Source organism: Vidua macroura, chromosome 3 (assembly GCF_024509145.1).
Source record: "Vidua macroura isolate BioBank_ID:100142 chromosome 3, ASM2450914v1, whole genome shotgun sequence".
Classification (NCBI taxonomy): domain Eukaryota; kingdom Metazoa; phylum Chordata; class Aves; order Passeriformes; family Viduidae; genus Vidua; species Vidua macroura.
In genome coordinates, this window is record NC_071573.1 from 54,974,742 (window position 1) to 55,002,088 (window position 27,347).

At 37.4% G+C, this 27,347-nt stretch overlaps 1 protein-coding gene across 3 annotated transcripts in view; it reads right to left on the minus strand.

Moving 5' to 3' along the window:
- Nucleotides 1–27,347, minus strand: part of ARID1B (AT-rich interaction domain 1B) — a 325,304-nt gene that overhangs the window by 267,975 nt on the left and 29,982 nt on the right. For 2 of the 3 annotated variants that reach the window (XM_053972619.1, XM_053972618.1), the window contains exon 2: nt 24,611–24,805. In XM_053972619.1, coding sequence (XP_053828594.1) covers nt 24,611–24,805 — 195 coding nt within the window. Of the gene's footprint in view, nt 1–24,610; nt 24,893–27,347 lie in introns of those variants that run through there. The other variant, XM_053972621.1, reaches the window with a different exon arrangement.

Consider the following 27,347-nt stretch of genomic DNA (forward strand, 5'->3'; position numbering starts at 1 on the left):
CACACACATTAATCTTGACAAAAAGATCTTATTTCAGTCATGCTGATCCTATTTTAAAATTTATTTAATACTCAGCTATAAAAGGCAAATACTATTTTATAATTGAAAAGGACATCACAGTTGAGAAATATCCCTGATTGAAAACACTATCTGAGCAGTTAAAAGAAAAATTCTACTGTCTTCCCTTTAAAAATCAATAGAAGAAGACAGCTATGTACAGATTTGGAGAAACTAATAAACAATTTGCAAGAACAAAAGCCTTACCAGTTTCATACACACACACATAAAAACTCAATCGTATTTTTCCCCACAGTATTGTCAATTTAATAGAAACTGTGCTGTGTACATCTATGAGATGCTGTATTTAAGAATTTTTGTATCTCTTTTTAGATATCCACAAACTTCAGTAAACAATTATATAGGCTTACAGTTTGAAAAAAGCGAATTAAAAAAGGAACAATTCTAGTAGAGAATATATTTGAAGAAGAAAGTTAGTCTATTCTCCTGCAAGACAGAACCTCCCTTTATATTTCTCAACTGTAAAACTGCATGAGAGTATAATGGTTTTAGTATAGCCAAAACAATAGTTTTGTACAAGTAAGAAACCATGAAGAACAAAAAGTAAATGTAAAACAAATCGAACTCTGTACAGCCATTAGAATTTAAAAGTGACTATTAGCAAAGCTACAGTACTTCAGACAAAATTTTTAACAACATTTGCTTTCTCCATCTGTCTTTTTTAAAGCCTTATTTCAGCAGTGAGTCAGATTTTGGACAACATTTGATGTGGTGCCATTTAAAAAGTAAGAGAAATAAGAAAAAGGAGATTTTATGAAATAAATTCTGCCAAAATCCAAGGCAGATCTGGAATATAACAACGAATTCATGTCAAATAACAGTCTGCCTGATGTTTAGATTGTTAAGATTATTTAGGAAATGTGAAGAAAAAAGTAAGCTTTCCAAACAGTCTTAAGGAACTTAGATTCCAGTGTATGTAACATATTAGAAGAAAATTAATAGATACATGAATTTAATTAAAAGATTCTGTGTTTGCCTATTGCTGTTATACCCAGAGGAGCAATCATATTTTGGTAGCAGATCCATGTCATTAGAGTGACTTCTGCAATTTTTCTTTTCCATGTAGAAAAGCAACTACAAAGCTATGAGACCAGCAGCAAGAGGGCCAACTATCACAGTCTTTTAGTCTTGTTATTTACCTTTGCTACCAGTGTTGCACAGGTTCTTCTCTACCAGAACTAAGGAGAACAAAAAACATTTCAAACAGCTGCATGGAGCAGACAGCATTTTGGTGAGTGGCTCTCTGGCACAGAGAACAAATTCATGAAGAGTGCACTGACAGCACATTTTCTTTTAAAAAACAAGAAAAAATTTTACTAGCCCATTAGAAATGCCAACCTGAATGCTTTTTATCATCCTTCTGAATAAATGAGAAGTTTGAGAAGTCAGACAAAGCTTCTTGACAAAATCTGTCCTGTAAAACTAGGAGAAAATAATGGAAACTTATCAATTCCTTTTAAACATTTATTAGGTCCAGAATAGGATTGTTGGGCAGAAGAGCATAAAGCATTACCACACAGTTTTGGCAGACCCAGTTGCAGCCATCAAGGTGCCTTGCTCAATGACATGAGCCTTAATTACCCAATTATGTCTTATTTTTAAGTTATTCTGACTGTGGCAATGGAATAAAACAAGTTGATCTAACTACCAAGTGCCAGAGATTCACCTCGTCTCTATCCTCCTGGCACATACTCCCAAATTTTTTTTTGCATGGATTTGGCACCAGCCTAGCCATGAGCCGAGCCATTTTAGCACACTCAACCTGCAGAAAACTAAGGCTTCTCCCTTCCTTCCCAACAAAAAAGACCCCAAAAGTCTCCCACCCATTCAGCAAAACACTGCTAGGCTTCATGAAAATTAGGAACGTACTGGACTGACCCAAAGGAAAGCAGGAGATCCAACTGGAATCAATGTGCTGCAAGGAACAGAAAGCCACCCAGAACTAAGAAAACTGTTTCCCAAAGTTGCCCAAGTCTGAGTCAGATTTGTAACACCAGCTAAGTGCCATATAACAGCAATGTGATTGATGCACACTGTATTTTGCATCATGCAAAGCAGAAAAAGCGTAAGAGAATCTCAGAAGCGTAAAAAAATCACTCCAACATCGAAGACATTAAATACATACATACACATCTATACTTAACACAGATATTTTTACTGAATTTTGTTAGTAATTAGCCCTTCATCTGAAAATGCTTAAGTAATTCACAATAATGCATAAAATATATCAGTGAAGCTGACAGATATTATTACCTCAGTAGAGACTGCATATTAAACCTTCTGTTCAAATCTATGGCAGAGCAATGAAGCCCACCACCTACTCTCAACTCTTTGGAAAAAACTCTCCCTATATGGAATTACATTTTGTCTGTTTATCATTTCCTACCAATTTAGTTTGCTAAGTATTTTTTCCGAATTCCTTTCTTCCAAATATGTTGTAACGTGTCTAGCATACTGTAGTTTTTTTAAGCACTTGGGTAGTCAATGCACATATATAATCATGTTTTCAAAGTCATAACGTGCCTTGAGGGATGTGAAAGGTGTTAGGAAAAATAAATAAGGCAAGAAGAGTTTTTGGTTCAGCCAACCAGCCTGAAGTTACATTTTTCTAAGTACTTCTATGTATTCTTAGCCACTTTTAAGTATGTGTTAAAAGCATAGAAACAATAAAGAATTTGTAGTTCTTCAGTGAGCCATGAAAACCTCTGTAGCTCCCTGGTGTACATGCAGAGAAGTAATGGGTGAAGAAGGAAGATGGTCACCTTCTTACTAGTAAGAAGGGTGTTCAGCCTACTTAAGCTCTTGAGTAATAACTTACTTCAGTGGCTAAACCAAAACTAATATTTAAGAAACTCAACAAATTTATAACAAAAGCTACTGAAACCACTTGCAGAGAAAAGCCAAAAATTATCTGAGAGTTAAAGACTACATAAGTTATTTTTAAAACACTGTTATTAGGGTATTGCCAAGACTCTTCAAACATAAAAGGCTAGTATCTTATTTGTTCAATCTGCACAGTGCATGTAGATATGGTTACAAAACCAATGACATTTTTAATATTTTTTCCTCAAGCTTTTTATTTCAAAAATAGTTTTCTGAAAAACACAACTGCCTTATAAATGAAACATCTCTAGAACAACCCCAAAAAGTTGCAGAAAACTAAGGAGGGATGAAGTGAGAGAGACAAGCAATGTTTAAAATACTGCTAATTACTAAGGGTACTAAGGTAAAAACTGAATTGAAGATATGCTCAGTGCTCAAAGCACATTTCTGAAATACAAGATAGCAATTTGTCTGAGAACATCTTCTCTTTTTCTCCCTCTGAGGGTTGTAAGATTATTAATCTTCAGAGCATAAATCACTGCAAAACTACAATTCCCAATGTACCCTGCAGCCCATTAACTTACTGAAGTAAATGAATCCTTTCTAGGAGGAGGCAGGTAAGTTTTAAGAAAACATAAACCTAGCTCTGCTGTGCAGTTTCCAGCTTCTAGTGCCTAGACATGTATTTCTTCCAGTGCTCTACTCTTTTTGCAGAAAAAGAGGTAAAGAATTAATCAATTTAGTGAAGCTGAGTATTTCTGGTTTCCTGTGGAAGAACAAACTCAAGGTGATACTGCAAATACATAACTGCTTCTGGGACAAATTTTGGCAATGCCCTCTACACAACTCCATATGGTATCAAATAACCTCAGAGCAAAAGGGTATGTTACTAGGTTTCCACTGTCCTCAAAATGCTTCAGCTGACCGACCAACAGAAGAAATGAAACACAAGCTGAAATAATTAAGTGGCACCAGCAAACAGGAACAAAACCCTCTGGTGTACCTCAGACAACAGGATCAATCCAGGACAAATGTTTGTTTCTCCTCTCTGAGTTTACAACTGCACCTGTGATCCTGCACTCTGGAGAAGCTTCCTACAGAAAAGGAAAAAGTCCTACCTACTGCTGTAAGAACAAGCTTCTGCATGGCAAACACATGCCTGCAGTAAGGATGATGCCATCCGAGACAGGTTCATCTTTCCAGGCCTGGAGTCACAACTACCAGACCAGGGGTTGATCCCACACACTCTGGTTATGACTAACAGCCCCCCAACTTCAGCTGAAACATCTTTCCTGTGTGGTTTTACAGGTTAAATGAGGAAAATAAAAGGGGGTGGTTAGGGGGAAATGTTTTATCCCTATGATATCCCTATAGTTTGGCTGAGCTTCATGATCTCAGCCATGTCCCACTGCCTGGCTCCTCCATCCCACTATTCAAGCTCCGGTAACTCAAGTGCTGCATTAATGATGGAGCAGAGAGTTGCCCATACCACATAAGCACCAGAGGCTCAGGCAGTACAAAATTGCCACCAAAGTCTCCACAGTGTCCACTGGTGCTAGAAAAGATCCACCCAGAAGTCAGTGAAAGCAAAGATCCCTCCAATGTACATCACAGGAATGCACAAACCACCTCCTAAAAGTAACTAATCATATTTATTGCATCCACTGCTTCAGCAGCAGAAGCCAAAAAAAAAACAAAAAAAAAAACCAAAAAAAACCAAACAAACAAAAAAAAAAACAAACAAAAAACAAACAAACAAACAAAAACCCTTGTACAGAAGACCACTGTTAGTCTCTAGAAAAGTGAAGAAGATGGATTGGGAAGCATGCAGGGGAACTAGGTGCCACCCCACAGAGAGGACAAGGAGTCTCACCCAGGAGGGTGGCCAACACCAGTTTGTGGAACCAGGGCCCCAGTGTATCAAAACAAGCTGGGTAGTAAACTCTACCTCACAGAAGATTCAGACACTTGGAATTTGGTGCCTGTTCCAGTACCCACCCCATTACTGTATTAACCACTGGGGAGGAGGCAGATGACATACACCAAATTTACTGCCTGGTACTGCAAAACCATTAATTTATCTTACAGCTATTTTACTGGCACAACCCCTGCTCTATAATGGTGCTCTTTTCCTGACTATGAGAAATTATTGGGCAGTTTGTGCTAACTGCTTTCCCGTCATGTTTCATTTCCAAACACCATCTTCTGTCGGTTTATTCCCATTCAATCCAAAGTGACTGTCAGCATGGATACGGATGATCTGTTCAGTTTTATAATGGTCTAATTTTGAGAGCAGTTTCCACCTCTCTTACTCCTTGAACTTAAAAGGCCAAGCAAACTCAATGAAACAAAAATAAAAACAAAAACTAAGGAAAAATAGAATCAAACAAAAATCCACCAAAGCACAGGTAGATTAAACCTCAGTATTACGGGAAATACATTCTGTGTATGTCACTGACCCATTTGTATTTTACTTTGTTTAAGAAAAGACAAGAAATGTGGAAAATAGAAAAGAAACAACCAAACAAAAGGGAAAAAACCCAACCAAGCCCAGAATCACCCTCCTCCTACCTGTTTTATCTGCACATAAACATTTTTCACCATAAATAGGCAAATTCTGCTGTTATATTCCTGCCTATTCCACTAATTTTAACATTTTACCAAAAGCCCTTCTTGAGGAGCTGAAGCCTCCTCTCCTAGCACTCACAAATGTGTATCTGCACTGGAAACACTCTCAAAAAGCAGCAAAATCCAGTTAAGATTGGGAGGAGGAATGGTAGGGTTAAAAACAAAATAAGGAATCCCTGGAAATGGTCTTGCACTGCAATTATGTAACTCGATATCAAAGGTGCGAAAGCTAGAATGAAAATATTTGACGTGACAGCTCTTCACCTCAGTTGTAGCATGCCCTATCTAAATAGCAGGAGAGCAGATGGTAATTTTCAAGCACATTTAGACTGAAATGCAAACGATACTTAAAAATAAATACATAAATAAACAAATAACACTATACATGGAATAAATAAAGTGAAGCCTGTGGAGGGGGAGACAGCATCTTACCAGGCTAACCAACATAGCTGGAAGAAAAAATCCCACCACTGCACACACAAATTTACAGTCACACAAGCCCTTTTTCAGATCTGACATTTATGATTTATTTTTCTAAAATAAGCTAAACCACCAACTTATGGAGCAAAACAAAGATGCATGCACTTGTCCTGGCAAAAGCTTTCAAAGTTCACTGGTATTAAATCTGCAGCCCACTAAGCTGTGAAAACTCTGTCCTTTCAAATGAAGCAGCTTTTGAATACTTGTTGTGAACATTTTAAGTGAATAAGCAGACTGCATAAAATTTGTTCAAACACTCACCACTACCTAGAGATTTATACAATGTCAGACTCAAACTCCAAGTTATTTTAAACATAAGGAGAAACAAATCATTTTAATGTTAATAAAGACTGGTTTCAAAATGCTGCTTGCGCCACAGAAAATTCTGAACAGTCTTCCAAATGTCCAATCAAATAAATCAATATCTGGGGTCATGGTAGAGGGGGATTTGTGAGCTATACATGCTCTGTATTTAATTGTCATAGTAAATCCCAGATTTAAAGCATCACTACAGCTTTCAGGGCCAAGAACAACCAGTGCTGTGACCGAGAGTGGTGCCTACTACTGCCCAGGAATCCAAGCCATCAGGATGTTTCTGCATATGGAGAGCTACATACCACCACATACATGGATGTGTATATAGAATATAATATGTTCATGCATATATGTGCATGTGTATAGTACTTCCAAGACAAAATTTAACACCATTGGGACCAGATGGAAGAGAAAGAACAGAAACACACACTGAATTGTTTTCAAGCATCTACTGTTCACCAGTATGGCTGGTGGCAGGGAATGTCCACACACACCTTTCCCAGTTCTCCTCAGTGATACAGTAGGCCAAGATGTTTTTCTGGTGGTCATCTTTTCTCTTTTGTTCTATTCTAAAAGGTGACAACCAACACCTGACAACTAAATGGAAACTGTTACAAATTTTATGTTTAAGTTGTTTTAAGGAAAAAACACACCAGTTGTCCCACTTAAATAAAACTTCTGAAACTGTTTTTACATGTACTGTTTTAACAAGCTACATGTATACACAGCCCACTGCACTATACTGATCTTTCAGGGATCCAGTAACATCAGTAAACCATGGAAGAAAACATTAGACTAATTGTGCCTGAATAAACTATTGAGCACTCTTATCTCAATAATCCTGATGTTAATTATTCCAAAGTTCTGATGCTTCATGCAGAGCAACAGCACCTAAAATTTAGTTTCCCTTGCTTGCATAGCTACATATCCTATGTGCGCTCTCATCAGCTGAGGTCAGTCACTGCGACATTCCACTTGGTGCAGTCACACCAGCTTTGTACCCCACTGTCCAACACTCCTGCAGACACCTACTTGACTCTTTGCATTGGCCATGTTATCCCTTGAGTACATCTCTGTTGGTATCTGTTTCCCCTACTCATACTCATTTTGAAAGGTCTTCCCCATCTCCAGACCCTCTCCTATGATGTAACCCAATTAAGCCTGAACTGGCAAACAACACAGCAAACCCCACTACTCTTGAGAACAAATCTAGAGCCCCAGTGCAGGAGGGCAGCGGTCTTTCCTCACAGAAATACGGCACATTTGACATCAGCTGAGATAGAAAAGGTTTCATGACAAGACTGGGGGAGGGGGGGGAAAGCATGACAAGGCGGGAGAAAGCAAAATCAAATTAAGTGCTGAGATAAAAGCAATTAATTGCTGCATCTATAGCACAAGTGTTTCCACCCGATGTGCAAGAACAGATTTGTTCAAAGCAAGCTAGAACTCCAGCTCACTGAAAAACTCAGATTTCACTCCCATGGTTTTCAAGAACATAATTTCTGCTCAATAAACATTATTTTGGATAGAGCACTACTAATATGCAGCACTGGGTAGGCATTTTATCATTTATTTGCACGTATCATGCATTTTATAATAAATTAGCATAGCAGTTCAGCAGCAGAGTCAAAATCTGCACTGAAGCATCCTAATTACTTGTATTTTTTCTATATTGCAATTCTAAAGTGTTATCTCATTTGCTCATTAGTATGTAATATACATGCATTCCTAAAAGCACATACAACTGAAATTATCATAAATATGTAGTACAGTTACATTTTTATTAGGTTTACCAAAATCTGAAAGAAAAATGGACTATTAAATGCAAAACTTACATGTAAAATTCTAATAAATAGTGCCTTAAGTTTAATTTATTCTCCAAAATACCCCCAAAATGTCTAAAGATTCATATTTTACATAAAAATTAGTAACTGTTCATTGTCTAGAAGAATGAGAGGTTGAAAAGTAACTTGACTGTATTGTAATTTAACAGGTATTAAAAAAATATAAAGCCATTTCTTAGCTATTCATAGAGCCAGACTAAATTTATATGATTAAGGCTCAGTTTCATCTACTGTATAGTTTTATGAATTTGTTAAATTTGCTTCCTTGTGGTCAATTTTGGAAAGCAAAGTGTTAATCAATCCAGACCCCTACTCCCAAAGCATACCAAGGCAGACAAGAACAGATACACGGCAGTGTACTTAGTATGGGTACTCTTGCACACATTTTCACAAGGAAACTAGTAAGGTAATCTTCATTTTATTTGTACGTTTTTGATTTCACAAGCCTGAGAATCAAGATGATGGCTAACCAACATAAAAAAATGCAAAAATCATTCTCCAGAAATGTCTCATGCAAAGTCCATGCCTGACCTCCCTTCCTTCGAGAAACTCTCAGTAAGCTTCAGTGGTATATAAACAGCTAAAAGGAAGAAGACTGCACTGTTTAAATGGGCTTTACAGAGTTGGACAAAGTCAAATTCAGGAGATAAACTTTTGTGTGTCCCATTCAATGAGTGTCCTGCCCAGAAGTCCTCCCCATCAGCTATGGTGGGTCAGCGCTTCTCACAGCCAAACTTGCGCCTGCTGTGGAGACTATGGCAGCCCACAGGCTGGCCTGCCAGTTTGCTGCCCTCTCAAAATAAGGTTTCTTTTTGCAGGATGCAGGTGCAATTCTGCCCATGATTCCAAGGAGACACAAAATATCATTTCTGTGTCTTCTGAACTCTTACAGTTTACGTGTGGTATTTCAGAAGAAGTAAGAATACCTTCCATCTCCAGAAGGTGTTTTCACACCTTCTATATGCATTTTAAGATACTTGCCTGATGGCAAACATCTTGGGCCCAGAGAACCCACCTCCACAAAAAGCACTCACTTTTACAAAATTAGGAACCAGAGCACATAGTTTTTTTAGTAATTAAAGTTTCTGGTTTCTAAAGGCATAACAATATGGTGCAGGTTTAATAAACTGACCACACTTTTGGAACATATGATTCACTATAGAAAGAAAAACAAATGTTCTGATTGTAATATGGCAGAAGGAAAGTGATTTCACATTCATGTCACTCAATACTTTAAACACCACGTTAATTTTCAGACCTCTTGGGGTTATTTTGATTTTTTTGAGTTACCTGAAGGACATAGCAAGCCTTACACAACATTTGCACATGGCCACAGTTCTCCAGCCAATGGGCCTTCCCTGTCTGTGAAAGTATAGCCCATACATACCTCTGTGCTGGGCTGAAAAATTCTTTAAAGCTTCTGTTCCGTGTATTCAGTTATACACAAGTTCAGGCCAAGAAACCTGAATCACTTCCTTTCAACCTAAAAGGTTATTCAGTTCTTTGGAATTTTTACTATCAACCACACTCTCCAGTTCACTGCAGCCATCCTAACTCTGTATCTGTGCACCATCTCTATTAGCCATTTTTAGGGACCAAAACCCAGATTCAGTCTGCCAGTATCACTTTCTTTTACCCAGCCAAATATCATATTAATGCTTTTAAACTGCAGGACTGCACAAGGAACTTGCACTCAACTGATTATCTACCATGACCTTCAAAGCTTTCTCTGTCACTGCGTTTCCAGAAGAAAGCGATATCCCATGAGAACTGCATTTTACTTTATAGATCACAACGGATTTATTAAAATCAAAGTATTCTCTATATGTCTGGTCTTATCTTCATTTAAACTGGCAACAGGAAAATGTGGTGTGAGTAATGTATTTTCTACTTGTGTTGCTTATTTTTTAAAAATTATTTTAAAGAAAAGTTTAGTCTCACTGATTGGTAACTATTCTGTTTCAGTTTATTAGTAGCTCTAGCTTTCACACTATGCTTGGCAAGTCTTTTTGCTAACCAGAAAAATGTATTTAATGTCCTCATGCACTTATTTAAGCAATTAGGTGCTTAAACAAATATTTATTCAGTGCTTAAGTTTAACATGCTTATTACATTATAAAAATAGCAAACAGAACATTTCTTTCTCACCAGATCATTTTTTAAAATTCATAATTAGTGCTCATTTATAGTTGAAGGAATTTTACTCCTTTTAAAATGAGTCTTCATTACTTAAAGAAACCACTTAAAAATAAACTTGATCCACATTCAAAATATCCTTTATAAACAAAACAAGAAATTGCTTTGAGAAGCGAAGCTTCTAGTTATAAAATTCCAACGGATGCTGGAAACAAGAACAGCAGGACAGCATTAACTTTTTCTTCAATTATTTGTTTAGTAAAACAACCTTTAAACCAGTCCAAGCATCATCTACAGAGAAAAAATAATCCCTCCAATTGATTCAGCTCATGACCATTCCCATCTTTTGTGCTGCTGTCCCTCTGAAAGCAACATTGTGTGTGTACGTACACAATACATCTATCAATTGATACACGCATCCATGCTCATGAATTTTATACTGTTTCTTATTTGAGCTCAATTCTTTCTGCATACAACTTAATTAAATCAAGCTATGGTCCTTTCAACTAAAACACCACTGATTTACTTCTGTGACTAGTTCTTCTTCATCTGCTTTTGAATTCCTCAGTGCCATTTACAATGTTTTTCCAGACAAACATGCACAGTTTTTAACAGAAATTCCTAAGGGTTTCAAGCCTTGCCGCAGGTGGTGTTCAATGTCTGTATCGCCCTCCTCTCCCCAGTGCAAGTAACATTCTTGAGGGACAGGTCATCTTACTTTTACTTAATTTCAGTGGCACCTAGCAGGTACTGGTTAGTACCCTCATCTTCTGCCTTGTCTGCCAGGACAATAACTCACAAGCATTTAATATCATTTGCTTTTGAGTACTCAGTTACTCAGAAATACATAATATCACTCTTGATATAGAGTATCACTTCCCCTTCTATCCATTCAATATCTCTAAATAGGTTATAACCATTTATTTTAAAATTCCAATCCTGTGAACCTTTACACTAGATTTCAAGTAATATCAAGCAGACAAAATTTGTAATTGTAAATGAGAAATTTCAGCTTGTTTATTATCTTGGCTGCCAGCTAGAATGTAGGCAATTAAATGGGGAGGGGGGGGGGGGGGGTGCCCCTCCTGTCATCTTTAGTTCCTTGATCACTGCTGTCCAAAAAACCATGATTTCAATCTCAATGTGTGCTTACATGTTCCTGCAATGTTACCCTCCACCCCACTGCCCCAGCTCTGAGCTCTTCTACTCACCCAAGCCAAAGTGAACCCAAGAAATAGCTTCTCTGCTTACCAGGGGGAGCTCAGCCTAGGAACAGGCTCCCTTCCCTTCGCAGACAATAACCAGCTTCTCGAAAACACCAACAACTACACCAACTTACTCACCCTACCAGTGGGACACTTGCAGGATCATTGTTTCTATATTGCTTATCAGGAAGACCATTTGAGCCAAACTGGATAAAGAGGCTTTTAAAAAGCTTCTGCCTCCTGGCAACTAGCATCAAAACCCTACCTTACTAATGTGAATTCTTCCACCACAGCTGACAGACAGGACAGCCAAATGCAGCTAGGGAAAGGGAATGGGAAAAGGAGAGGTGCTAGGTTTCTTGCACTGAATGGAAAAAGTGCGTTTGTTCCTACTTCACGGGATGTTTTGCGACTTCAGAGCACCACTTGGTAATCATCTTCTGGGAGTCTGCACAGCATCAAGTGTGTGAGCCATTCTTTTCTTCATTATGTCAGAAAAGGCCTGTCTAGGTGTATTTTCTGGTCAGTGGAACAATTCAAGCTTCACAGCTTCAGAGTTCTCCAATCCCACAGCAGCATGCTTATTTCTGCTACCTTGAAATTTATGACATAGTAATTTTGTTCTCAAACAAAAACAAAAACAAAAAAAAAAAAACAAACAAACAAAAAACCAAAAAAACTACTGCTTTGATATGTAGTATGACTTCAGTTCTACATCAGTGGTACTGCAGGGCGTCCAAAAGTATGGCAAGTCCAGGCAAAGATACTTAAACACAGTAGCCAGCCACATATCATCATCAGCTTTGTTCATGAGAAAGATTATCAACTTTTTTTTTAAGATTTGCATCTGTACACTTATTTTCAAATGTCAAGTCTTTTCTTAATAGCTATCAAAATATACTTCCATCCAAATGACTTCTGTTTCAAGACGTATTTGTTAATGCAGGTCCAGTCCTACTGTCACTACATTTACCTTGACTGTCTCACAATCAGAGGGGGGAGGCCTTTGAGACAGATCAGCTCATAGCCACTGATTTCCTACTAAGTAACTCCATGATGGGACAAGCTGCCACAGGAAGGGCTGGTAATCTCGCTCCCCCACCCAAATGGGAAGCCTTCTGTGTCTCCAGTTGGAAAGTGCAGTGCTTAGTGCAAAACTGACATGAATAGTGCAACCTTAGCACAAATAGCACTAATTTTCACTAAAAATCATGTAAGCCAGTGGGAGAGCTAATGGCCAGCAGTGGCCTTCCTGAACACAAACAGGGAGACCCCACAGCAATACAGTTTCCTCACCCAGTAGGGAGAGTAAGCAGATGACCAAGCATCCATAACAGCTCTGTCCAGAATGAGGTTTCAGGCTTTCATTACTCACTTAATTTTCCACTAGTAAATATAGTATAACGAACAGTATTAACATAGCAATATGGACAAACATGTATACCTCTGCCTCAGCTGACAAATATGTTTGCAAGGCTCATTTCACCTTCAACTAAACAGAGAAAGTTGCCGCAAGACAACAGGGAATCTTAAGGACAAAAAAAAAGACAAGAAAAATCCCTCAAGGCAGCTGCACACAAATACACTGCTGTATGTTGCTTGCTCCAATAAGCACTTACAGTGACTTCAACCGTAGGAAAAATTATGGGACAAGAATGAATTCACATCCTTTCAAGGAGTTCTACCGCCCAATTCACTCTACCTTTTTTGAACACGATTGGGATTTTCACAACATATCAAAACCTGATATCTGAATATCTCAATTTCCAAACCAAGATGTTAACAGCATAGATTAAGAACTCCAGAAAGGGTGCAAAAACAATACTATGCTGTTTTCAACCACTGTTCAAATTTCACCTGCAATCGCTTGTCAAGTATATAAAAATAACAAAGAAAATATCTTTCTCAGGAAAATATTACGTCTTCATATTTTTGTTGCATCTTTTAGGTGAACCATTCACAATATTTGTTTCCCAATGTAATTTCACACACCCCACACCAGGTGGTTATTAGATGAACAGTACTAGTCAAAGTAACAAAAGGACAACAAATACTGCATTTCAAAAATGAAGATGGCATAGCAATAAAGATGTGCAGATTTATGTTATATTCATTGTAAAAACATCTCCAGGGTAATCATGAAGTGTTACATCATTCCCAGTATTTTCAACTGCTACGGCTTTACTTTAAAGGGAGAGGTAAAGGGGGAAAAAAATTCTGTGATTCAAAATGGAAGTTCAGTAATTATTTACAGCCCAGTATGTAACTGGCAAAATGACTGGCAAAGTTCTCAGCACATCAGCTCAGACGTATGTAAGCAAGGCATTCCTTCCCTGCGGTAGGCGGCCCCATGTCAAGCAGCTATGTGCTAGAACTTGTCCTGTGCTACCTGTTCAAAGGAAACTGTGCAAGAATATTTCAAGCTCTGACAGATACCACTTTGTGCAAAAACATCCACAGGAGTATTACAAAAAAAGACAGCACTGATGTTTCAGCAACCTCTGTGTCAAGAAAGGTGCTCTCCTGCATTTTTATTGACATGCAGGAAGCAGATGATCATTCTTTGTACAATCAGTGCTGGTGCTGACAATACTGCTCTTCTACTAGTCCTAGGCTCCCTTCCATGCCTTTACCAAACTCTCACTTAAGAATTTGCACCCACCTATTTCAGAGAAATTACCATTTGGTATTGCAAATAGAAATGTTGCATCTCTAAGACAGTAAAAAGTACCCAACAAAACCACAATGCAATAAGAAACCCTATCATTTGCAGCATTTCATTACTACAAGATCTATGCCAAATGCCACAGTGTGTTCTCCTTTCTTTCAGCCAATATTTATTAAAATACTGAGATCACTTAAGTTTATTACCTGAAAGAATTCAGGACACAGCCATTCCTGCCTGTGTCTGAAGTGCAATACATAACATCAGGTCCATGTATAAAAAATACTTTTCAAGTAAAAACATGTTTTCTCCACTAAGCACAACAGTACATGTAATATAGATCTTTCCACATTCCTGCAAAAAGCAGTCTTACAACGAGGTTAACTCTTTAACTCTTTTTTTTTTTTTTCTTTTTTTTTTTTTCTTCTTTAACCAGATTTGCAGAAAGCTGAAGTTTCTAAGTTCCTGCAAGCAAAGCAGGTCTAAAGCAACTCCAGTAAAGACACAGCAACTCACATGTACACAGGGTTCTGGTATTTTGTCAAGTTTTATTCTGCTTTACAAGATTTTAATGCATGCCAAGAATAGGAGTGTATTTTTAGTCAGTTCTACATGTGAAAGACAAAAATGGGATGACAGAACACAAGAGAGAAAGAAGAAAGAAAAGCCTACACCTAATACACCCAAAGTGTATCTGATCTTTTCCTGGATATTCTTCAGTTACTTTTTGTGGTTATGCTTCTCTTGTAACCCTGGTATTATAAGCTTAAAGGAATATTAAAAACCATTATTTTTTTTTCTGATGTATAAAATCAAAGCAGAAAAGGCCAAATACCCCACACAATCTTGGCATTTACTGAATCTACTTTTCACAACTTGCTGCAAGACTGCAAATTTACTCAGGTCATAAAACAATCTTCAGTTTTAGAAGGATACATGGAATTTCTCACAGCATCACCTCAGAGACTAAAAACCCACCTGCCTGCTCTCCAACATCAGGTAGGATTTTTTGTGAACATGGGGTCTAAAGTATAATTTTCTGCAGAACTTAAGGTTCATTTTAGAAATAATAGTTTCCTCCCTAGAATAACCTTCCAAGCATAAAAGGGCCATAAATCTATTAAGTACACACTTCCCAAACCTGCGGGGAGATAACTTGGCCTCTGATTTTCCTCAGTTTTGCCAACCAGCAATAAAATGAAACCAATGAAAAACACAAACCAGTCAATTTGCATCTGTCCTTTAAAACATTCTCCAGTACAGCAGAAGAGTCAAAACACATGCCAATTTTCAGTGCTGCCAGCTCGGAAAGTTAGGAGAGAGAGTGGAGGCAAGCAGTAGAGATTCTGAGGAAGGGCAGGAGTAGCTTCAAGCAGAGGTCCTTGCTGAGCAGCTCTGCTTGCTTTGTCCATGCACAGGCTCAGACTGTTCTCTGCATGGACTCTTAGGTGCTTGTTTCTATTAAGCACCAATTGTTGAGCACAAAACAGAGAGACAATCCTGTGGGAAGAACAAGGTGGTTCCAGTAAACTGTCCTGTAAAGCACATCCTTGCCAACATGGCCTGTAAAACACACATGTATGTAGACTGCAGATAACTAACGTTACTTCTTAAATAATTAAATCATCTTCCCTAAGTGGCTATATAAACCTTGTTTATTTTGATTGGACTCTTGTCTCAAAAGACAAGTTATACTACAGTTTGCCAAGAAATATGCAGAAACTCTTTGTCACTTCTGTGAAAGAAATGAAGAAGCAAGAGAAATTTGTCCCTTTGATGTACATACCAAAACTAAATCCATTTACTTTCCTAAAGGTGTATTTGGATATAAGATTCAAATATGATTTCTAATAATGTCCAGTCACTGAATTGTTTATTACCTGTATGTGTCTTGCTCTTAGTAATACTTTTTGCATTTGAGTGTAAGAAACAATATTCAGAAGAAGAGGGAAAAAAATGGAATGCACAAAGAAATAAAACAATTTTCTTCCTGGTACTCTTCCACACCCCCAAAATACTTTATAAGCTTCAGAGATGAAATACGTTATCAGCAAGGATGCAAGCATTTAACACATTTTTTCTATTTCAGGCAAAGCAATGAACAAGTACCAGAAGTACCCAAAAATGGGGTCACCCAAGGTAGCAGAAGAATAAAAGCCTACAGAGATTGCATGAGCTGTAGATTTGAGTTATTCCTTAAGTTCTTAAATCTTTCTTTAATCCATCTTGAAAAACAACCAAACACCAAAAGCTTAAAGTATTTACATTAGGATTTTTAGATATGCCCAGTTAGAATAGTTATAAGGAGCAATGCAAAATATAAACAAACACGAGTATTAAAAAAAATATCTACAGAGAATTAAAATAGTCTCAAACATATTTAAGCTTTTCCTTTTTTAAGATTTTATAATTCATCTACTCCCACAAAAAGTCTTAATGTTCTAGATGATAAAACATGCAAAACTACAGCAGGTTACTGAACAAGCTTGTATTGTACTGCATGGAACCCATGTCATTTAATACTGACTAGATAAAAAAGGTATGGAAAATACTTTTGTTTTTTTGCAGTGCTAACTCTCCCACTGTAATTTTTGCACAAGTTTTGCTGAAGCTAAATCTAATATAAATCTTAGCCTATAAAAAAATAAAAGTTGCTGCTAGCAATATGAGTCAAATCTTGAACTACTAAAACATCAGATATTTTTTGAAAAGCCTATTGTTTCAAGAAGAAAACTACCTGACTCTGTCCCAGGGTGACCAAAGTGAAGGGTACTGACCTGTCTCATTCTGAAAGTCTCTTCAACTGACTTAGCAGATTAATTCTGCCTACCCTTATATCAGCTAAAGCCAAGTCACCCAACCCCAGCAATGTGGCCCCAAAGTGAAATTGTAGTTCCAATGAAGTCACAGCAAATTTCCCACTGACTTCCCCTTATCTTCAGCCCTATTTTCAGCTGTGAGAAACACACTCCCTGTTTTTAAAAAAGCATGCTCTATTGCCTCCCTTGCTTCCTTTGAGCAAGTCCAAATTTACAGACAAATGATAGCATCTTCTTAGAAACTCATACCATGATTTAAAATAAATAGAAAGAAATATCTGAGCTCCCTCAGGAATATTGGGAAATACAGTTACAATGTGGTTAAAAAAACCATATTGTATATGTGCATGATGGGTCAGGACATCATTTCAACCATTTGAGTGTCAATTATTCTTTGATTAATACTATTAACAAAAAATTATTATGACTATAAAATTAAGAGTAACAGTCAATTATTTCTTACATACACTTTAAAACCCTCCTGGCACAATCATTATATGACAGCTGTTGAACAGAGTAATGCAGCAGACTTTTCTTAAAGCAAGATGCTTATTTTACTTCAAATGTAAATAAACTCATGTCTCCTGCTGCCATGTAAAATGAGCTGTTCATAAGTAAGCGATTTTGTACCTTCCTAGTGAAGCAGCAAACAGCTCTCTGATCTCCACTCCTGATCACCAAATCTATTTCCTGCCTAACTCCAGTGCAGACTGACAGCTAATTCTGCTAGCAAATCAAGTTCCTAATAACAAAATAACTGCTGCTTCTTTAAACAACTACCTTTTTCAGAACACCAACAGAGAGGGCTTGCATGTTTTCCTCTCTAATGTCCCCACTTCCAAGCAGAAAAACGAATGTGATTACAGCTATTAAATATTCCAGCTAAATGACAATCATTTAGCAGTAACAAAAATACATTTCATTTGTCGTAATACATTGATCATTCTTACACACTTTGTGTACAAATGTTGTCTGCCTCTTACTCCAGTTTGGATGTAAAAATTAGCATTTACTGAACATCATTACATGGTAATTCAACAAATAAAAATGTTGACCCAGCCTCATTTCTGAACCATCTCTCAACAGCTGAAAGATCAGTTCTTTTCCCTTTTCAACCTACTTTTTTTTTTCTGCACTGTTTCAAAGAATGATGGAAGCTACTGAAATGTTTCTATTTACCATAACAATGCAATTCCGTTACTTAAGGGATTTTCTTCGGTAAACAATTTCAGATGACCGGCATTAAGATGAAGAGCTAAACTATCATAAGGACCACAAACTTATTTCAAATTTGATTCTGTGATTATCTGTAATCTGTGCTCACCTCCCTCTATAGAGTGAATTACACTCAATAGAAGGGATAATTCTAAAGGAGACAATACAACATAAAGCCTTATCCAGCCATGAACTAAAGTAGCAGCCTTTTTTTTTCAATTTAGTCAATGAGGCTTAGTATACCCAAAAGAAAGAACCATGCTAAACATTTTCCTACAGTCTGCACAAGCACAGTACTTAGCATTTTCCCAAATCTGAAATTTAAAAATCCCATTTCTTTACATGACAAAGAGCAACAACTTTTCTTTGCAATTATTAACACTTGACTATCAAAAGACCCATTCTTAAAGATGACCTTACATGAAAGGCAACTAGCTACGACTTCTTGTCCCTTTTTCTGGTTCAAACTTTACATTATCCAGGAAGCAGCAGTTCTACTTACTTTACTGATTTTTTTTCCTAGAGGTTAACAGAAGTTCAACAGGATAGCAGATCTATCATTCAAATAAAATGCTACTAAGGAATTATTTTAATTAGAAGTATTTATGTTTTTCTCAGAACAGGAAGTTGAAAAAAATAATAACAAAGTAGATTCATAATCTGCTAGTGACAGTTCCGAATAAATGCCCAGTGAAAAAAGCAAACCAAAATAAATTAAACAAGCAAACAAAAACCCAAATAGAACACACACATACACATGCCACAAAAGCCATATCAAAACCAAAAGAAAAACAAAAGGCCCCCAAACCCCAAAGGTAAATCAAACAGAACTCTGGAAAAATGTACTTTTGAAGCGCATGCTGATCAAAGCTTTACACTCCCTTCTTATGTGTGTGCATCAAATGTATCTATCAATCTTTAAGAAAAAGCAACACATCTCCCTATTTTGTCCTCTGCTGGTTGTTTTTGCGATTCAATCACATCGATTCATGCTCTGTTCTTGCAAAATAAATAGACCAAGAACTGAAAATGGTGCTTATTTTCTGTGTCTGCTCTCTTTAACAAGATTAACATCAATTGTGCTAACACCTACTTAGGAGCAAAAAACTGCAATGCATTTAGTATCATCTAGGTGCTGAGGGCAATTATACACACAGAGGACCAAAAAGGTAATCACTTGACCAGTACTTGCTGCATGTATACAGAGCATTTTAAGTTAATGGTCAGAGCCAAATATGACAGTAAGCCTCACTTTCTTGGCATACTTCAATCTTTTAGAATTAAAATGACCTCAGAAAGTAACTTACACAACCAGCCAACCAGCAGTAAACACGTGTGTTTGCTAGCTTTAAAACTCTATCTGCCAAGGCAACAGCCAACTGATTTCCTTGGCATAAACTCGACATTTCCAAGCTGGGACATTACCCAATAGGGGCACTGGAAACCCTTTCCTAAATGATGTAATCATGCTGCTGCTCCTATAGTTCTGGTTTACTTGCAGTTTCCATTACAGTAAATCCTTGCTACATATTCCTAGAGGTTTTACAACTTCTTCTCCCCTTAAAAAAAATAAAAGTTACTCCACTTGAAACTTGCCATATAAGACAACAGTAGGCATATTTTCCTTACACCTCAAAATAATCCGTATATCAAAAAAGGGGGGAAATGGAATTAGTACTTCTCTGAATATCTACAGTTCCATTCTTAAAACAGTGAGGACACTGATAAAATTTGGTTTTGAATTCTGCAAATCAAGAATATAAAAAAAAAGTTAAAGGGACAAGTGATTAGCACCCTTTCATCTCATCGTACTTCTATAGCAAAAAAAAAAGGAGAAAGAATAGACTGAGGCTCAGGCCTCATAACCTGTTCTTGCTGCAAGCAGGCTCAAGGCACTCAGGCAACTGCATGATCAGTACTGAAATGTTCCATTTTAAATAGCTATTAGGAATGGCTGTTGTATGTGTCCATGCAAATATCTTTCATCAAGAATTTACTATGCATTATAGCAACACAATCCTATTTACACAATAAGTTGTTGTTCCAGTCCATCAAGTACACAAGGAATTTTAATGCATGCTAAAAAAAAATCAATTAGGCAATGATCATCTGATTAAACAGGCATATCACACCATTCAATTCTTTCAAACATATTCATAAATCCAAGCCTTCAAACTCTGATAAAAACTTTCAAAACCTGTAAGTGAATATTTCAAGTATATGATTTTTAAGCTTAATGCAATGCCTCACAAAATAAAATACTGCATCCTATTATCATGAAAAAGCAACACCACTGGTGAGAAAAAAGCCCCTTATTTTGATCAGTATTATGAGGTCTTTTTATTTTTACAAAAAAAATGTCTTTACAAAGCAGCAGAAGGTTTTCCTACAGCACACAGTACTAAAGCACTTAGAGCGGGTAATCGAACTAAAGCCAGAAGGAACCAATCATGGCATCATCACCTTCTTGACTGGGGTCGAAAAAGGGTGTGAGGCAGAAAAGAAGTTAAATGAAAAGCAAATTATTGTCTTTATAATCAGATCTTATTACTCAGGTAGTATTTCACTCATAGTGACATGTATTGCAAAATCAAGCCTGAAATTTTCAGGTGCTAGCTATCCCTGCATATTAGGATTTTAAGTTTTGACATCATCTCTTTGTAATTCCAAGTGATATCTAAAATACTGGAAATTGAAAGTTAAATCTGAAAGAATATTTTTCTGCTTTCTGGTTTTAAATACATTCCCTGGGTAAGGAGTGCTAATAATCCAAAAATTACATTAATCCCATGCAAACCAGGAGAGAGAGTTCATGAGATTATGAGACAGCTGTATTAAGACTTACAGGCAAGACTTACAGCATTTTAAAACCTTGTTGCAACTTCTGTTCCATTTATGAAGACTGACAACATTGGCACAGGTCATCTTGCTCCCAGCTTTTACTTGCCTTCTTCCCCCCTCTCCCACTGAAGGTGAATGGGAAAGAAACAAAATCTCAAGTTTCCTAACAATATAAAAATCTCTAAGTAATTAATTTTCCATATTAATACATCCTGACAAGAAATATGTTACCTCTGCAATCCTATAAATTAAGTATATGACTCTTTTTGTATCACCTTCCCTTCTCATACCTTCCCTTTTATATAGGTGTCAAATCAGTCCAAAGGCTTTATGTATTTATTTGACTCACACTGAGTTAACTGGACATGCCCTCAAAATCTTATAAAATGCTGCAGCATTCTTCAAACTGCTTAGCACTTTGTCCAAGGAGGCTATCATCCATCTTCACATGAAAATCTGTATCTCTGTTGTTAACTGTCAGAAAAGAAAGCTAAAATCTCAGGTTACCATTGCTTTATTTACAATCAACCTGCCTTTCCTATATGGCCATTTATATATCTCGACCTCTTTATCTTTAGCTGTATTAGTGTAAAGAGATTGCCTGGATTTCAAATTATGCCCCTTATGTAAGGTTCAGTGTGTTGTGCTGGAGCTCATCATTGATAACTCATCAGAGATGAGTTCAAAACTCACTTAGGGGATCTGCTTTCTCTCTTCAGTCCTTTGCAGAACATATCCCATGCTTTCCACAGTCACTTCAACATCCTGCAGTTTCCACATGGAATTTTAGGAGAATCTGGGGGTTTATTTGCACCTCCATATTTGGTGTCAAGCATGCCTAGACCAAACAGCAGTTGTAAGAGAACGACTGCAGCATTTCATAGATACCCCTTTTAAAACTGGTTAGCAGGCTGTGCTTGACACCCATGCTGCAGATACATAGGCTTGTTGCACCTGATACCATTTCATCTTTTTTATCCTCTTTAATCTTTTACTGCTTATGCCAGAGGCCTCCCTTCCTGAGAGCTCTTCCACCTCTGGGCTGCAGGCTGGAACACACTATTCTCTGCTGCAATATGACATAGACCAGCTAACTACATCTAGGCAATTATCTGCAATTCTACCACTTTCATTAATTTTAGCTCAATCTTTAGGGTGTTGTTTTTCATCTTTATTTCTTCATTTGCAGCATCCTGCAGAAGAGCCTGCAAGTTAAAATCTGTCAAGTCCCATAGTTCTAACCTCAAGCCACAACACTTGCTGACAAAGAGCCAGACTTAACATTTCAAGGTCTTCTTCAAAATTCAAAAATCTTCACAGTTTAACAAAAAGCCTTCTTGTTCCATCCAAAGAAACAGAGCTGACACCCTCAGCTGTCTTTGAGCAACAGAGAACTATAACTTAAAATAAGAACAATCTCTCTCATTGATGCTTCCCACCCTACCTACAGTGTGGCACTTCCACCCTCATAATCCATCTACTCAGTGCTATCTCTGCACAATACTTAAATCTGAGCACAGTATGTGTTTAAGGCCCAGTATTTTTTAACCAATCAAGTTTTTGGAAGTGCCTTGCGCTTTTGATAAATTCAATGTGACACTGTAAAGCAGTCCAATTTCCAGAAAGTGCTGAGATTCATCTTCTGAAACTTCTGGCAATATTATGTATTTTATATATATATGATATAAAGTAGGTACGTGCTACACAGTTTTAACAAGTGTAGCTAGGCTCTCCTTATTTAATATTCATGTCACAGGAGTAAAAATCCAGCCAGGAATCAAACTGTGGCATCCTGTGCCAAAGACAACTTACCACTCAGCTGGTAAGTTGGCAATTCAATTTACAAACCTGCATTCCTGCATTTTAATCCTTTGTAGAAAGGTGGTAATATATGAGCAATATGAAAAGAACTGGATTCAGATCATTAGAGGTTCACAAACCAAACACACGAAGCTTTGGAGGCTGTCCAAAACAAAATCATGCCTAGGTGGTGATGTCCGTTCAATAAAAATTCAATGTCATAATTATCCTGTCCCTTTTTCCCCGAAGAGCTCCGGTGCTCGGCCGGCGCTGCCGCTCCGCCACTTACGGCAGTGCTGCGAGGAGACGGATGGGGCCGGCAGCCAATGGAGCTGCCAGGTCATTGCCTGCTGACGGGTAATTTACAATTACCAAGCAATTAGCAAATGCACTGAAAATTCAACAGTCATCTCTGCGTAACACAGAATAACTCATTTTTAAATTAAAAATCTGTTTTAATAACTTCACTTTGGTTACAGATACACAGAGAAAAATAAAGCCTCCTTTATTCAATTTCAACTCCCTTTTGCAACTGACAAAATGCTTTGCTGCCTGAATCTAGCAACCAAATACACAGTCTGACATTTCTAAATTAAACAATCTTTTCGTTATCAGTAAGTATCTATTTAACAACAGAAAAGAATAAAAATTAAGACCTGTGATAATGATACTATAATATATTTGAAACTGTTATTTAATTAACTGCCTGATTAACATCTTGTCCTATTGGATGGGTAATAACAAGAATTGGCCAGGCATCTATCTGCCAGGAGTCCAAAATTTTATTTTATTTTCTATATTTAACAATAAATGGCATAAAAAGAAGCTAATCTGTGACTGGTTAGTTGCACAAAACAAATGTTCTTTCCCATTAATGATCAAGTTACTAATCTGTTGTACTTACAAGGCAGTGTGGAGCTCTCACTGCCTACACTCACGTCCCTAATTTAGAAAAAAAAAAAATTAGCAAAACATTAACTTCTTGATAACCTTGGTTTATTTCTCCCTCTTGAAAACTGCTGTATTTTCCTTAGTACATGGTATGCACATTGAGATTGACCTTCTTAAAAAGGGTAGGAAAAAAGCACAAGAGGTCTCCATCAGCAGTGAAATCCAAGTAGATAAAAAAGAAGATCCTTACCTTTCTATATACTCTGATATATTAAAAAAATCCTGATTTTAAAGAGTTGGTAAAAGAAAAAAAAAAAAAAGAAAAGCTACAAACTCCTATCAAAATGAGGAGAAAAAAGAAAACCAACTACCACAACAACAAACAGCTGATATAAAAATTGAACAGTTTTGTATGCACTGGACTACGCTAACCTTGATGTATTAATGTCAGCTCTAGGTTTTCATCTTACATTTAAGTGTATGTAAGCCGGAGAGAAAGAGAACATAAAAACCCCTAACAAACCAAGAACAAAACAGCAACAGCAGCAAAGAAAAGAACCAAAAAATATGCAAGACTAAGTGGTGTCAACTGGAAAAAAAAAAGAAAACTCGTGGCATTTGACATACTTCTTTCTCTCCAGAAAGATACCAGCAACAAACTAAATCCTGTTCAAACTGTAAGGGATTTCAGAAAACATTCACACTGTGAACATAATTTCTTCAGTTTTAAACAGTCCTTCATCCTCCTTCTGCACAAGAAATACTTATTTCTGACGGTTTTCTCTTGCACCCTCTGTATTACCAGAATGTCAGAAGGGAAGAGAAAGAGAGGAGGGAAACCAAAGCAACCCAGAAAAATCCTCCACAAACCTGTTGCTGTGGATACTGCATTCCTCCCATGGCTGCTGGGGCTCGGCCCTGCATTCCCACGGGATAGCGCTGGGGGCCGGGAGGGCCGTAGGACTGCCCGGGGTAGGGGCTGCTCTGCTGTGCCTGAGAGTGAGGGTTATTGCCCATGCCGTACAGCTGCGGCCTCTTCATCACCATCGGATCCATTGGACTGCCCTGTTGGCAAACACAAGCAAAGGAATATTTAAAACATGCAAAGAAAAAGGTCAGAATCGTCATGCTCACTGCAGGCAAATTATACATGTGTTTTCTCAATGCTTTATACATCAAATATTGACTTGATATACAAACTGGCAAAGTACTATACCCTGGGTTCTCTGATTAATTAGATGAGGTTTTGAATAGTAAGTTTGGGACTTCCATTCCATTTAAAACAACTTTAAAATATATTTTACACTAAAACTTGAGGCTGTCTGTTACCTGTACAGACAGAGAGCAGAAAATCTGCCCAAAAAATTTCAGCTTAAGAAATAATTAAATATACTGCTACACACTGATAAGCATCACTGACCTTAACATTAAAACAAAAATAAAATAAAAACATAAATATTATCTCGAGAGACACAAACAGTGGACAAGCCACTTAACCTTGAGAAAATGTCTGTTCTCTCACATAAAAAAAAAGAGAAACTGGGAAGAAAATAAAGTTTCCGAGAAGTGCAATGCATACAGAACACTGCATTTCAGCATTTTCCTGTTGCTTTCATGCACGCTACTTAGTTTCCAGATCAAAAAGCAAGTCATAACCCACATTTTACATGAAAGTTTATTTGCTTCCTTAACAGACCTCAGAAAATCCAAACAGCAACCAGTGATGGAGGGGGAAGGGAGGTAAGGGAGGAAGTTTTATTTTTAGACTTTTTGGCAGCACTTACCAAGCCCTGTAACAGTTTCGGGACAGGTGTCAACCATTGTGCAGTATTACCCTCATGTTTTATGAGAACTAACTGAACCAGAAAAAATACCATACTTCGTGAAGTGCAGCCCTGTATTGTTAATATGACATCCATTTTTTAATTCCTGAGTTCTGGTTAGATTATTGGAAGAATGTGGGGGTAAGCTTTCCAAAAGCCTATCACAATCTCATCTCCACGAAAGTGGCAGATACCCCCCTCCTGCTCCCCCCTCCCCTCCCAAAAGACCTATTAATTCACCCAGCCAGCCCACTCCCCAACCAGGAGCAGGATTCCCTCCTGCAGCACATTTTGCACATGTTTTCCTGTAGCACACTGCTGAACAGTTTAATTTAAAACCTCCTATGTAATATGGCTTCTTCATGTCCTTTCTGGCTATTATATACTGATGTAATAGTTATTATGACAATAACTAACATTTCCTACTCCCATCCCTGTTTCTTCTAATCACTGCTGTTTGTACTACTAACATGCTACTTTTTTTGTTCCTATCCAAAATATGCCCTTTCCAAAGTAGTCACTGCTTAATGAACTATTATTCTTTCCTTACTGCAAATAAAATCCATCAAACCTCATTTTTTTTCCCCTGGCTGTCTCCACCATTACCAATACCAATTTTCCAGGAATGTCACCCAAAACTAATAAAGTATTCTGAATATGGGCACACTACACCTGAGGAGATGGAAATTATAACCTCCTCCTCACATGACATCTCCATTCACTTCAGAAGAGGACCGCCCTTTTTTGCTACCATAGCAAATTCCACATTCACTGCTAATTTTGGGTAAGTATTACTCAGCAATTTTCCCTTTATTGCTTGCATGCTCTGTAGCCAGATTAGAAGTTTCTATTTTTTGCCACAAAATGTCCCTGGGTAATTTACTATTTATATTTCATACTTTTCAAAATCAATGGTTCCTTAACCACTGCAGATCACCTGACTCACAACAACATTCTCAATTTTGATTTTTTTTAGGCCATCATACACTCTCACCACAATTTCAACTAAAAACACAAAGGCTAAGCAGACAAACTGTAGATTCCTTCTTACAGTTCCCAGGGGAAAACTTACATTTCCTCCTATAGACCACAATATTTTATCTATGTTTACTTCTGTGTTTTAATGTTCAGTGTATCACCTGCCATATTCTTCTTTGCAAACATAAATCCTTATTCAAAGCGAGTCTTGAGCTTCCTCCATTAGATTCCCATGAAGCCAAACAGCACTTTTCATTGCTACCATCTTCTGTTTCATGGTATAATTTCCAGGTCTCATCTCCAATAACCACAATTACTTAAATTCAAGTTTAATTAATTTTGAGTGTAATATTTTCTTTTCTGCATCCAATTCTTAAATATAAACAATGCAGATAGCTACACAGCTAAAACAATCTAACATTATCCATTATTAAGACTACTTTCAGGTGCGTATAAACTTTGCCAAACTTCAAGCATTTAGGCTGAAATTTTCCAGGGCATATGTATGCCTGAGGCTGAAATTCTCTGGAAAATTCAGCAGAAATAGTTCAGCTATGTCTTAGAATGAGGTCACAGAAAAATACATGGTTTATGTTCTCACATAAAACACTTGAAAATACCTCCTGAATACCATGCTTTGAGGCAGAGAATTTTAATTTCCCAGGGTGACACTGGACATTCGTGAAAGGCAAGGCATGTGCCCCTGTCAGAGAGAGCACCTGAATGTCACCAGACTGGGAGCACAGGAGGAATAAACAGGAGCACATGAGGGGCAGGGCAAGGCTTCTTCAGAGGAGTTACAAAGT